The following is a 14,035-nucleotide window of genomic DNA, read 5'->3' on the forward strand; positions in this document are numbered from 1 at the left end:
TTTTTCTGTCATTATTTCTTCACATAGGTTTTCAATATCTTGCTCTTTCTCTTCTTCTGGCACCCCTATAATTTGGATGTTGATACGCTGGAAGCTGTCCCAGAGGCTCCTTACACTATCTTCGTATTTTTGGATTCTTTTTTCATTTTGCTTTTCTGGTTGGGTGTTTTTTGCTTCTTCGCATTTCAAATCTTTGACTTGATTCTTGCGCTCCTCTGGTTTGCTGTTGGGAGTCTGTATAATATTCTTTATTGCAGTCAGTGTATTCTTAATTATTAGTTGGTCCTTTATCACAACATCGAGAGTCTCTTTTGAGTTCTTGAGGATCTCCCTATACTTAGGGGTGGTCTCACCAGTCTTTTCGAGGGCCTTACTAAATTTATCGGTGGCTTCTAGACAGTTCTTGAGAGACCTTAAAAGTGTGGTTTTGAATTCTATATCCAGCATTTTGCTTTCCTCCATTTCTGTCATTTGTGTCCTGTTTCTTTGTCTCCGCATTTTTTATGCTTTCTTGGTGCACCCCCTAGTGGTCTTTGTGCGCAGTCTTGTAGTGAAGCCTTGATTGTTGGTAACACTGGGGGGTATTTGACCTCCAAGTCAACTGGCTGTGAGAATCAGCTGTGTCTTCAGTGGGAGAACTTCTGTCCTCTAGGGAGGTGCTAATCTAGCCTTTGCCTGAGGTTATCCAGCAAATGCCTCTGTGCAAGGCTCGGTCAGAGCAGGTCCCAGGGGATCAACAGGGCGGGTGGAGTGAGCAGGTATGGCTGCCTCTCAGTGTCCCAGCAACTGCTGCAAGTACCTTGGAGAGAAAGCTGACCTCGAGTTCTGACTGATGCCAGACAGTCCCACTTCTCCCGTCTGAGTCTGGGTCCCCAGAGACTCGCCTGGAACTGGAGCCCAGAGCCTGAGACTCCCTCCCGATTGAAACAGACAACCGCGCCCTCACCCGCCAGCCCACTCCACACGCACCTCCGCACCTTTGTATTTTACTTCCGTACCGCGCTTCCTCTGAGTCTCCGTATGCTTTTCTCTTTCCTTCTAGTTGTAGAATTTCCCCTTAGCCTATCTTTCTGTGGTTCTGGGTGATGTTCGTTTCGTCTGTTAGTTGTATTTTTGAAGTGGTTGTGCGAAGCAGCAATCTCCGGTGTTTACCTATGCTGCCATCTTGGTTTCTCCCCTGTCTTCTTTCTTAATACATTTTTCCTGGTTGATTCTTGTATGTGCTCTGACCAGGGATTGAACTTGCAACTTTGGCATATCAGGATGATACACGCTCTAATCAACTGAGCTGCTTGGTCAGAGCCTATGATTATTTCATTAATTGCATAAAAGGTATTTGATAAATGAGCTTTTATTTGATGACATATAAAACTTGATCAAGTTTAATATTCGTATAAAAATAGGATGATGTTTTATAATATAGTGAAGAATAGACTAAAGTTAACAATACACTTAATTGTGAGATACCAGATACATTTATGTATCTAACAAGTATCTATTAAGCACCTACTATGATCTAGGCCAGTGATGGTGAACCTATGACATGTGTGTCAGAGGTGACACGCGAACTCATTTTTTTGGTTGATTTTTCTTTGTGAAATGGCATTTAAATATACAAAATAAATACCAAAAATATGTCTGTTTTACTATGGTGGCAAATAGCTCCCCCCTGTCACGCACAGAGCAAGGCCGATCAAGGGGTTGAGGAGCTCCTCCCTGTCACTCACAGAATAGGGCTGATAGGGGAGTTGGGGCACCGCCCCATGTCACACACAGAGCAGGGCGGATCAGGGGGTTGGGGCACTGCCACTCTCACACTCAGGGCAGGGCCAATGGGGAGGTTATGGCTCTACCCTGTCACCCACAGAGCAGGGCTGATCAGGGGGTTGTTTTCCTGGTCAGTGTGTGTCATAGTGACCAGTCATTCCAGTCTTTCTTCTGTTAGGGTCAGTTTGCATATTACCCTTTTACTATATAGGATAGAGGCCTGGTGCACAGGTGGGGGTTGGCTGGTTTGCCCTGCAGGGTGTCCCGGATCAGGGTGGGGGTTCCGCTTGGGTGCCTGGCCAGCCTGGGTGAGGGGCTGATGGCTGTTTGCAGCTGGTCACACCCCCTTCAGTGTGGGGGTCCCCACTGGGGTACCTGGCCAGTCTGGGTGAGGGGCTGAGGGCTGTTTTCAGGCTGGGGGTGACTGAAGCTCCCAACTGCACTTTTTTTTTTAATGTTTTTTATTCTGGGCCAGCTTTAGCTCTGGCTCCAGCTCTGAGGCCTCCACTGCTGAAAGCAGGTATCTGGTTTGTTTGGGTTCTATAATCGAAACACTGTATCAACTCCAGCTCTGAGATACAGGAGGCTGATAGCAGGTTTCTGGTGTTTTGTTTAGCTTCTATATTTGTAACAATGTTTCAAACTGCAAGCTCATAGGCTGGCAAGGCAGGCGGGGAATGTTGGTTTCCTCCGTCACGGAAGCAAGGAAGCCTCATGTTAGCTTCAAGCAGCCTGGCTGCCGGCCGCCATCTTGGCTGGCAGTTAATTTGCATATCGCCCTGATTAGCCAATGGGAAGGGTAGCGGATGTACGGCTAATTACCATGTTTCTCTTTTATTAGATAGGATGTTAGAAGGTGATGTTTTATTTTTAAAAAACAGTGCAGGGTACTGGGATTGGGTTGGGTAGATTTGCAGTTTCAGGGAGCATTCACAATGAATCTCAATGAGGAGGTGTTATTAGGGCTGACTTGCTTCTTAGGGGAGTAAGCTGCATGAACAGATATTTGGGGAATTACAGCTGTACTTCAGCTAACTGAGAACAGCCAGTGTGAAGACTCCGAGGTAAGGGCTTGCCTGCTGTGTTGAGAATTAGTGAGGAGCTGGTGAGATCATTGAGCAGGAGACAATAGTGGATGAAGTCAGATCAGTTTTTGAGGTCACAGAAGTACTATTTGAGAGATTTATAATCTAAGTCTCCTAACTCCTAGTGGATTGCTTTTTGTTATCCCATGACTTTAAGTCATTTTAGTTTTTCTTACCTGTGGTTGTGGCAGTTGGAAGCAATGAACCAAGCATACATTTAAAGTCCTGTATTTGTATTTGGCAATTGATTATGTGAAAAAGAAAAAAAAGAAAACCTAATATTCTAACAGATAGAATATGTTAAAATATGGTATTCTCACTAAAGTTTGAAAATTAAGAAAGTAAATTTGGTATTAGTATGACTCTCTTTATTCAAGAAAAGTAAATGTTTTCCTCATGCATTTTTTTTTTTTTGCAGCAGTAGACATTCAGAAAATGATTACATATTTATGAGAGTATCTTATAATAATATCTCATTTCTGTAATATCAAGGAGTATTGTGACCAACATGTGTGCATTTTGTGTGACAAGAGCAATGTGCTAGGAGTTGGGAGACTTGGGTTACAAATCTCTCAAATAGTACTTATGTGACCTCATAAATTGATAAAACTTTTAAAATAATTTTTAGAAAACATTTTAAATAGAATTCACCATTAAATGTTTTGATTCAGCCCTAACCGGTTTGGCTTAGTGGATAGAGCGTCAGCCTGTGGACTCAAGGATCCCAGGTTCAATTCTGGTCAAGGGCATGTACCTTGGTTGTGGGCACATCTCCAGTAGGAGTGTGCAGGAGGCAGCTGATCGATGTCTCTGTCATCGATGTTTCTAACTCTCTATCCCTCTCCCTTCCTCTCTGCAAAAAATCAATAAAATATATTTAAAAAAATGTTTTGATTCAGACTTTTACATAATGGGTTGTATTTTTCATTGTTTCTTATGATGTATTTAACTTTGAGTTACCTACTACAAAGTCACCATATTGTTTACTTCTTTCAACACCTGTTCCCTTCTGAAATAGTAATTAATAATGTCCACCTTATAGAATGAACAAGTTAAATAATGTGTGTTAGATGCCGAACACAGGACCTGGCAGATTAGTAAGATTTAAATAAATGTTAATTTTTAAAATAAATTATAATTGTAAAAGAAATATAAAGTTTTTGAGGCTTTTAGGCATTAATTTGAGCACTTTCCTTTTCTTGATCCCATCTCCCCCCCCCCAAGATTTTTTTTTAACTGTTCCTCCCCACAGAAATCTTTAGTAAAAGGCAAAAGAGCTATGCGATATGAAGAGAAACCGGAGTATTCACCTTTCAAATTTTATATGTAGTCTTTCTTCCTTCACTATGTCTCTTCTTCCAGCTAAGGCTTCATCTGTCCATGCTGGGAGTTTTCGAGATCTAATTCTAAGCCTTGCATGTTATTCAGACTTTTCTTTGATGATCAAACCATTTTCATGTAGTATTCTATAGTGATAGATTCCAGGATAATTACAACGTAGCATTATTTGTTTGTGGTCTAAGTGGCTTTAGGCTGTTGTCGTTTTGGGGCTCTTTTGTTGAATTTTTATAGTTTTTAGCTTCCTTCACTGTCAGCTCTCATTACTTGCTGATGTCAGTGCAGTTGTTTGTTTATCTAATTATTTATTTATTTACTAGAGGCCCAGCCCAGTACATGAATTCATGCACCATTGGGGCCCCTCGGCCTGGCCTGCAATTGGGCTGAAACCGGCTCTCTGACATCCCCCAAGGAGTCCCGGATTGTGAGAGGGTACAGGCCAGGCCGGAGGACTCCACAAGTGCGTGATTAGAGCTGGGGAGAGACGAGGGAGGTTGGCCAGCCAGGGAGGGATCATGGGAGGAGGGTTCCAGGGTGTGTCCAGCCTGTTTTGCTCAGTCCCAATCGGCCAGACCCCAGCAGCAAGCTAACCTACCGGTCAGTGTGTCTGCCCCCTGGTGGTCAGTGCAAGTCATAGTGAGCGGTTGAGCAGCCTTAGCATATCATTAGCATATTACACTTTGATTGGTTGAACGGCCAAATGGTCACTTGGCATATTAGGCCTTTATTATATAGGATTAGTTTCTCGTTGCTTCTCATTTTCAGTGTCTAATCTGGTGAATGTTGATTCATTAGAAAATCAAGTTTTATAAAATAATGTCTACGGCAGGAATGAAAAGTATATTTTAGCTTATGTGTTGATTTTGATTGGTAGTAGTTGCCTGGAATGTTGTGTTAAGCAGTATTCGGGAGCTGCATCCAAATTTGATGAGAAAGTGCTCTGATAATAAAATGGGGTGGCAGAACTGGAAATCACATATTTGCCATTTATTGTCTAAAGTAAGAGTAAATAGGCACTGCATGAGAATCTGAGAGGGTGCTATAGTGATTAAAATCCGTAAGTTAGTATGTGGGTTGTGATATGATTTTGACTCTTAGATGCCTTTTGGATTATTGGTTACACTTTTACTTTAGACATTGAGGTTTCCAAATAACTTATCAATGGATAAGTAAAGAAAATGGTTTAAAAGGATTCTGCTTTGCACTATTTAGGTTAACTTTGTTTACTTAGTAATTATGTGATTAAAAATTTAGCCTAAGTATTTTCTTCACTTGATATTTTATCAAAATTGCATACTAAGTAAAATTGCAAATATGTGATTAAAGCACTGGGTGGAAAATACCATATTGTTAATAAGCTTTCACAAAGCGAATTGAATTTCTGTGTACTTCATTATGATGGCAATAAATAAGAATGTATGATTATTAGTTTTTTAGCCATTAATTTGTGAATATATCTGAGGAAGTTTAAATTTTTTAATGAATTATTTCTTCTGTCTTTCTTTTTACACATATCACATATAACTTTTGCAGGTTGGATTTGCTACCATTTTATGCAAGATTGGTTGCTACATTGCATCCCTGCATGTCTGATGTAGCAGAGGATCTTTGTTCCATGCTGAGGGGGGATTTCAGATTTCATGTATGTATTTAAGCATTTATTTTATAATTTACATAGATACATATACTTAAAAGTTGAGTGAGGATTCTTTAGTTTAAGAATATGATTTATTATTGGTAAGCATATTTTTGAAATCTGATAGTGGCCTAACAATTCAGAATCTAAGTCTAAATTTTTTAAATATAAATTTACTCAACAAAGCCTGAAATGATTAAGTGATATTACAATTTGGGGCTGAGCTGCTGCTTTCTTAATTCTCCATTGTAGGTACTGCCCTTTTTGATTTTGTAAAGAGAGAGCCAGCAGGCCTCATTGGTGTTCCCAGAAGAAACATAGGATTGGCCATTACCAGTCAGGGCACAGTGCCTATAAAATGCCTGTTTAGGTATTGGGGGTTCAAATATTTGGGGCATATGAGGTTCCACAGAGGATGTGATTTCAGTGCATGCTGTTGTAGCCCATGTTTTTATTGATTCTTGCCTTAAGAATCTTTACCTTGGTGAATTCTTTAAAAAGTATGCTGGTAAAGTACTAGGGACCTGTTAGCAGACACCTTCCTTCCCTTTCTGGTCCCAGGAATCTTAATAGACTACCAGTTAGTGGTTCTTCAAAACCCATATTACCTAGTCATCTTGTGGAGGTGATAGTTACAAATATAATCCTGAAAAGAGTAAAATGATATGTTAGGGGTGACTGAAAATGAGCATTAGTAGGCTTTGAAAAGACGTGAAATTCAAGTGTTTATGTTGTTAGCCAATGGAAAAATTGTGTTTACAAAATTTAGCTTTATAGTGAGTTACTTGGAATGCAAATAAATGTTTGCTATGCGCAGTATGCACTTTTTATTGCACTTGCTTTACACAATTCACTATTGCTGAGCACTTAGAGAACAATTCCCAAGGTCAGGAATCTTACCTGTAGTTGGGGAGATTAAGCAGATAGTAAGATTAAGCACTCACAGAAGCAAGAGAGAAATAAAAATGTAAACCCTAAATATATTCGATATTATAAGGAATTGCATGTTTAATTGCCAAATGACTCTTTGAGAGTCATTGCCTTGAGTTCAGAGGAAGGAGTGTTAGTGATGGGCTTCTTGTTCTAGGTGTTAATCTATTAATATGATATTTGTAGTTAAGATTTTTCTGGGCCGCTTCTGCTAAAGTATATTTGAGATTTTCATAGTATTAAGTAATGGCACGTTTCTATGTTTAAAGAAGTTTGGAAGCACTGAGATCAAGAAAGTAAAATTATTTTATTTTTGTTTTATTATAAGAAGTCTGAAAGCTTTGATAGGGTAATGTGCATTGTGACCCTTCTGGAGGGAGTTAGATAGGTAGTCACTCAGAGAACACACTTTGATAAATGCTGCTAGTTCAGGGACAGATGCATCAGAATTCATGATATTCTTGTTGATATATTTAATCTCATCATACAAATATGAAACTTTTATTAGCAGATAGTAAGATTGTATTTTATTGAGTTATATGCATACACCCTTAACCAAATTCAAAATTAAAATGCAAGTTGCTACACTAAGCATAATTAGTACTTTTGGTGAGAAACTTAAAATTAAGAAAATTCTATTCATGTATGCTTTCCCTCTCACCTTTAAAAATTGGGGAGAGAGTTTAAGGAACTGGCATTTTTTTGTTACTAGAAAAATATCAGTGTTAGGAATATACTTTGGTAACCACTGCTCTTGGGGGTGAAGGGAGGAGAGAAGAAACACCTACTTTTTCCAAGATCTGTTTGTTTCCTACCCCCAAATCTGCACACTTTGCCAATGACTTTTTATTAGGCTATAAATATGCTTAACACTAATATCCTTAAATGAAAATAAAATAATAGCAACAAGTAAACTTATCTCAAACGATCCCCTCCCCTCATTCTCTTTCATTTTCTTCTTGTTCAAGTTTTTTAAAGTATACTTGTCTCTTCTACTACTGACATTTATCCTTTGTTCTATCATAGCACCCTGGCAGAGACCACCAGTGTCTTCCTAATTGCCTTATGTTAGTCAATATCTCTGCAAATTCTAAACTGCTGGACTCTTCTGCTTTTTAGGAAACTGTCATTCTGGCTCTACCACATGCTAGTGTTGTAACTTTGGCCAAGTTACCTAAGTGTTTGAAACCTCAGTTTCCTTGCCTGTTAAATGGGGATAATAGTTGTATCTTTTAAAACAATTGTTTTTTATGGATTAAATGAGATAATGCATATAAAGTTGATCCCACAGTGCTGGGGCATAGATATCATTATAATAATAATTCTTCTCTGCCACCACTTTCTCCTAGTTCTTACTTATGACTACCATTCTCAATGTCCTTTGCTCTTTTTTCCAGCTGAGTTTATGTGTTGGTGTTCCCCAGACTTTCTTCCTTCACCCTCCTTTTTGACGGAACACATTTTACCTGGGGTTCAGTTAACATCTATTTCCCAGCAACCTCCAATACATATCTCTTGCCAGAACCTCTCTCCTGGTGCTTAGTAAGTTCTCATGTACGTCTAGCTAAATATGTTCATAAACTCATTAATTTCTTCTAAAAAATGTCTTTATCCTTCTCTTCCTTATATCAACTTCTATATTCTCCCTGTAAATTTGTGATATATTTTATCTGATCACTAAGAGAAATACCTCTATTTTTGCCCCTCTGACATTTAGGAGCTAGTGGTCACCAAATTCTGTTGATACTATTTTCTAAAACACCCCCTCAAATTTATGGTCTCCTTTTCATACCCACTGCCACTGCTTTTCATTTTCTAGAGCTTGAAATATGATAATAGCTTTTAAACCAGGTGTCCCCATCTCTGCCTTCTACCTAGCTCCATCATATCACATCTGATTTTATTTGACCCAGCTTAAGAATCTCACCTGAGAAATAAAGCTGGTTAGCAAAACTGTATGAAAAACATATAGTAGTCAAAGAAATTCTAGTATTCTAGTTAAAACATCAGATTTGCTAATTTGACTAGTAGAGTAGTAAAGCTAATAGAAATGAAACCATTCACATATACTATGATTGACATTTGGAGAATGAATTTGGCAATATGTTTCAAAATCCTGAAAGGCATTCATACATTGGACAACTCTGAGAATCTGTCCTAAAAATTCTATATAGCCCCAATGCTGTATTCACATTATGAATTGTAATAGGAAAAAGAAAACAGAAAATAACATAAAAGCTAAACAATGGATTAAGAAAATGATATAGAGCCATTGAAAGTGGTATTTACCAAAAAGTTTTCATCTCATAGAGAAAGCACTTTTAGGGGGGAAAAAGCAAGCTATAAAATCTTATACATAATAAACTTAGTTATGTTAAAATGTATTATCAGTATGTTAGCAGTGACTGTCTTTGAATAGTGAGAAATATTTTTTCTTTTCTAATTCTCTAAATTTTTAGCAGAGTCTGCTTCTTTGATAACGAGGGGACAACTTTTACATAAATATAAACATATCAACCTCACTGATTGACATTTTTTAAAAATTTAAATTTTTTCCCATCACCATTAATCTCCCCTATACCCTATTCCACCTCCACCCCTGCAATCACCACACTGTTGTTTGTAACTGATTGACATTTTTAAAATTAGTGTTCTCTTAGCTTTTTAAGTAAGCCTCTCGGTAAAATAAGTTAACCACATATTCCAATATAGGCATATTTATTTATAAATTAGTATGCCTTTACAATTGTACCAAATATTTTATGTACTTTCTAAATCATATAAAAGTACACTGAAAATTATTATATAAAAACAAAAACATAAATAGAAGTTCTAATACCCCATACCCGAGTAGATCAAGAGTCTTGCCTATCCTACTTTGTAGATTAGTGGTCCACAGAATAAATGTTTTTTTAAAAGGAAAATGTACCTATAGATTTAGTGTCTACTTAGTGTTTAGCCTATAGTAGATTTTCCAAAAAATTACTTGAGTGATTACAAAAATAAAGTTTATATAAAACAAAATGAGCAAGTTATGGTGAATAGAAAGTATAATGTCTACTTAAGATGACGTTTAGGGGTGCGAGTATTCTTTCTATAGGGGAATAATGAATGATAGGCCTTGGAAATTCTTTTTATATGTTGACATATCTGAAGAGTTTTTATTGCATATGAATTTAGTTATTCAGTCTCAGTTTTAGCTGTCAATAAATAAGCTGTAAGCACCATTTTTGCTAAAGATGATTAATTATATAAGTAAAATTTTATGCGACATTGAACTAAAGTATATATAAAAATTAAACGTTAATTCATCTACGTACTTTTGCAGAAGTGTTTTGACATACCTTTTGATCTAAAGGAGTCAGCAAATGAGACTGGAAAATACTGAATGAGGATTCAGAATGAGTTAGTCTTTTTTTATAAGTGACAGTCTTTTGAAAAGCCTTTTTTTTTCATCTGAAAAGGAGGGAATGAGATCATTGATTTCTAATATTTCATTAAAAAATTCTATAATTTTGTTATGTTAGTGAGATTGTATCTCCTTAACCTCAATAATGTTTAAGAGTAATTGTGGAAAATACACTGTTACATGTTTTGAAAGCTGTAATGCTCAGTAATACTTAAAATTGTATGATACTCTACTGCAGTTGTTAAGAGCTTGTGCATCCAGAATCACCCAAGGAGATTTTTAAAAACATATATGTATTTCCCAGCCCTACTCCCCATAAATATTAATGTATCATTTTTGAAATGCTTTTTAATACTTTTTTTATTTCTATATTGTTTTGACTCTAAAATAAACACATGCTCAGTGTTCATGATTAGAAAATATAAACGTATAAAGTAGAAAGAAGGCAGAAAAACCACATAATTTCATCACTTAAAAGTGAATCCCAGTAATATTTTAGAATATTTTCTTTACCTTTATCTCTCCGTAGTTTTTCATGCATGAATTTATATTGTATGTACAATTTTCCATTCTTTATTTCTCACGCAGAAACATTTTACGGTGTCATTTAAAACACTTCTTATACATCATTTTAAAGGTTGTATAATCTTTTGTCCTGTATATTACTTGCTTATTATCAAGTGAAGTGTAGTTATCATTACCGCCACCATCATCATCATCATCCTTATTTTTATCCTTATTTTACCAAGTGAACCAACAGGTTCAGAGGGTTTATGTGAATTATCTAAGATCATATAGCCTCAAAAAATGGCATAGAGTGACCATAAAGGCTGAGCTGTTCTGACCATAGATATTTTTTGTTCTTTCATTTCTGTAATATATGCATAAACATTAAGCATTTTTATTTATTTGTTTACTCAGTAAACATGTAATATCCATGTATTAGTGATAAAAATATACAAATATAGATAAAATTAATAGTAGCTAATAGTTATTGGACTCTTCTTGGTCTTTGTAAGTACTTTTGCATGTGCTGTACATGTACCAATTTCACTTAAGACTCACAGCACCCCTACTAGGCATGTTATTTTTATTATTTCCATTACACAGATGAGGAAATTGAGGCATAGAATTTAAATAACAGCTAGTAAATTATGGAACTTGGATTTAAACCCAGCAAATCTTGCTCAGGATCCACATTTGTAATCTATCCTAGGAGTTCACAAAGTAAGAAAAATTAATAATTTGATCCGATGTATTTGTGAAAGGGTCTTTATGAAGGCTGTACTCTTTTCTAAATTGCAAGGCTAAAACAGTCAATTTTATTCAATATAATTTTGTTTAATATTAGAAACTAGAAACCAAACTAGGTTTGGTTTTCTGATAAAAATGTAATTCTGAGGTTAAATCCGATTACATTTATCTTGAGGTGTCTGTTCACACTGTATTGCTGTAATAGGATTTTGTCATATTCAGTATTTCTTCAAATGTGTGCCTAAGTAGGAGGTTATATTTGCAAAGGACTTGAACTTTAATATATGGCTGTGACTGCTGATAAAAGAGAATAGTTATTATATTGGAAATTTCATTATAATGAATTTATAATAAAAAATGCAATATATAGTTTGTCAATATAATACAGTAACTGAGCCTTAATAATATTTTTGCTTAAATGAGCTTTTGGTGTTCATTATTTATAAAGCAGCATCTCCTAAAGTGTGTTCCTTATGATATTAATATAATGGAATCTTAACTAGTCATTGTTAACATTTCAAAAGGGGGATTTATGTTGCCAAATAAATTTGAGAAACATTTAATTAAGTTAAACAGATTTCTTATTTTGTGATCCTTTTAGCCTTATAAAATGCATTATTTGACTATGGAACTGTTTTTGCAAAGTACATCCTGGCACTGGTATTATACAGAACTTATTTTGCCTTAATGTAAAACAATTTGAATATAGCAGGAAATTATACCAAATTTATTTAAAATATTTAGAGTGAGTTCAGTCTTGTTAAAATAACAGTTCTTACCAGAGATTTCAAAGTGTTAATTATCTAAGCAGTATCTCTTTTAATTTGTAGGTACGAAAAAAGGACCAGATCAATATTGAAACAAAGAACAAAACTGTTCGTTTTATCGGAGAACTAACTAAATTTAAGATGTTCACAAAAAATGATACATTGCATTGTTTAAAGGTTAGTGCTGAATTATTTTTAATAGACAAATTTAAAGTTTTTGTTACAGATGCTAGAAAAAGTGAAATAATTAAGAAATATTTCATTTATACAAAGGAAGGCAAGAAGGGGGTAAAAAGGAACATTAAACAGGTGAGCAAAATAGAAAATAAATAATAGCCTGGCCGGTTTGGCTCAGTGGTTGACCTATGAACCAGGAGGTCACTGTTTGATTCCCGGTCAGGGCACATGTCCTGGTTGTGGGCTAGATTCCCAGTGTGGGGCGTTCAGGTGGCAGGTGATCAGTGATTCTCTCGCATCATTGATGCTTGTCTCTCTCCCTCTCCCTTCCTGTCTGAAATCAGTAAATATATATATGTATTTAAAAAGGCATTTGCTTAAAAAAAAACAAAAAACTCACCACCACCACTATATGCTACCTATAAGAGACATACTCTTTTTTTTTTTTTAATATATTTTTTTTGATTTTTTACAGAGAGGAAGTGAGAGAGATAGAGAGTTAGAAACATCGATGAGAGAGAGACATCGATCAGCTGCCTCAATTTGTATAACTGTAAACCTATTTTGCCCACCCCTTTATAAAAATCAGAAAGACTAAAGTAGAAAGATGGGGGAAATATACCATGGAAGCACTTTTTAAAAAGACACCTGGTTTCATTATTATTAGACAAAGTAGACTTTAAGGCAGGGGTCCTCAAACTTTTTAAACAGGGGGCCAGTTCACTGTCCCTCAGACTGTTGGAGGGCCGGGCTATAGTTTAAAAAAAAACTATATACAAATTCCTGTGCACACTGCACATATCTTATTTTGAAGTAAGAAAAACAAAACGGGAACAAATACAATATTTGTATTTGCATGTGGCCCACGGATCATAGTTTGAGGACCCCTGCTTTAAGGGATGAAGCTGTATTAGAAATAAAGGTTAGTTGGCCCTGGCCTGTGTGGCTCAGTTAGCTGAGTGTTGGCCCATGTACCAAAAGGTCACTAGTTTGATTTCTCACCATGCACATGCTCAGTTGTGGGCTCGATCCCCAGTAGGGGCGAACAGAAGGCAGCCAGTTACATCAGTGTTTCTCTCTTACCCCTGCCCCTTTTCTTCCGCTCTAAAATCAATAAAAACATATTTTTTAAAAAACTAATAAAGAAGGTTAGTTGATAGTGATGAAGAGGTCATTTTAACACGAAATTGTTACTTCCTGAATCAGTATACATCTAATAATGTAGCTTCAAAGTATATAAAGAAACAATTGACAAAAGAAATCCTATCTAATAAAAGAGAAAAATGGTAATTAGCCGTACATCCGCTACCCTTCCCATTGGCTAATCAGGGCGATATGCAAATGACTGCCAGCCAAGATGGTGGCCGGCAGCCAGGAAGCTTGAAGCGAACATGAGGCTTGCTTGCTTCAGTGATAGAGGACTCCAACATTCCCCGCCTGCCGCTGCCAGCTTCTGAGCTTGCTGTTTGAAACATTGTTACGAATATAGAAGCTAAACAAAACACCAGAAACCGGCTTTCAGCCAGCTGAGATCTCAGAGCTGGAGTTGAAACAGTGTTTTGATTATAGGACCCAAACAAACCAGATACCTGCTTTCAGCAGTGGAGGCCTAAGAGCTGGAGCCACGCCTAAGAGCTAAGGCTGGCCAAAAAGAAAAAAAAAGAAAAAAAGG

General features: G+C 36.6%; 1 protein-coding gene across 1 annotated transcript in view; it reads left to right on the plus strand.

Annotated features, from left to right (window-relative positions):
- Positions 1–14,035, plus strand: part of LOC102758860 (regulator of nonsense transcripts 2) — a gene marked incomplete at its 5' end in the record, with an annotated part of 86,134 nt that overhangs the window by 32,522 nt on the left and 39,577 nt on the right. Inside the window, 2 exons of the mRNA XM_015562047.1 lie at positions 5,724–5,832; positions 12,250–12,363. Of these exons, the coding sequence (XP_015417533.1) occupies positions 5,724–5,832; positions 12,250–12,363 (223 nt within the window). The remainder of the gene's footprint in view (positions 1–5,723; positions 5,833–12,249; positions 12,364–14,035) is intronic.

Source organism: Myotis davidii, unplaced genomic scaffold (genome assembly GCF_000327345.1).
Source record: "Myotis davidii unplaced genomic scaffold, ASM32734v1 scaffold1611, whole genome shotgun sequence".
NCBI classification, from domain to species: domain Eukaryota; kingdom Metazoa; phylum Chordata; class Mammalia; order Chiroptera; family Vespertilionidae; genus Myotis; species Myotis davidii.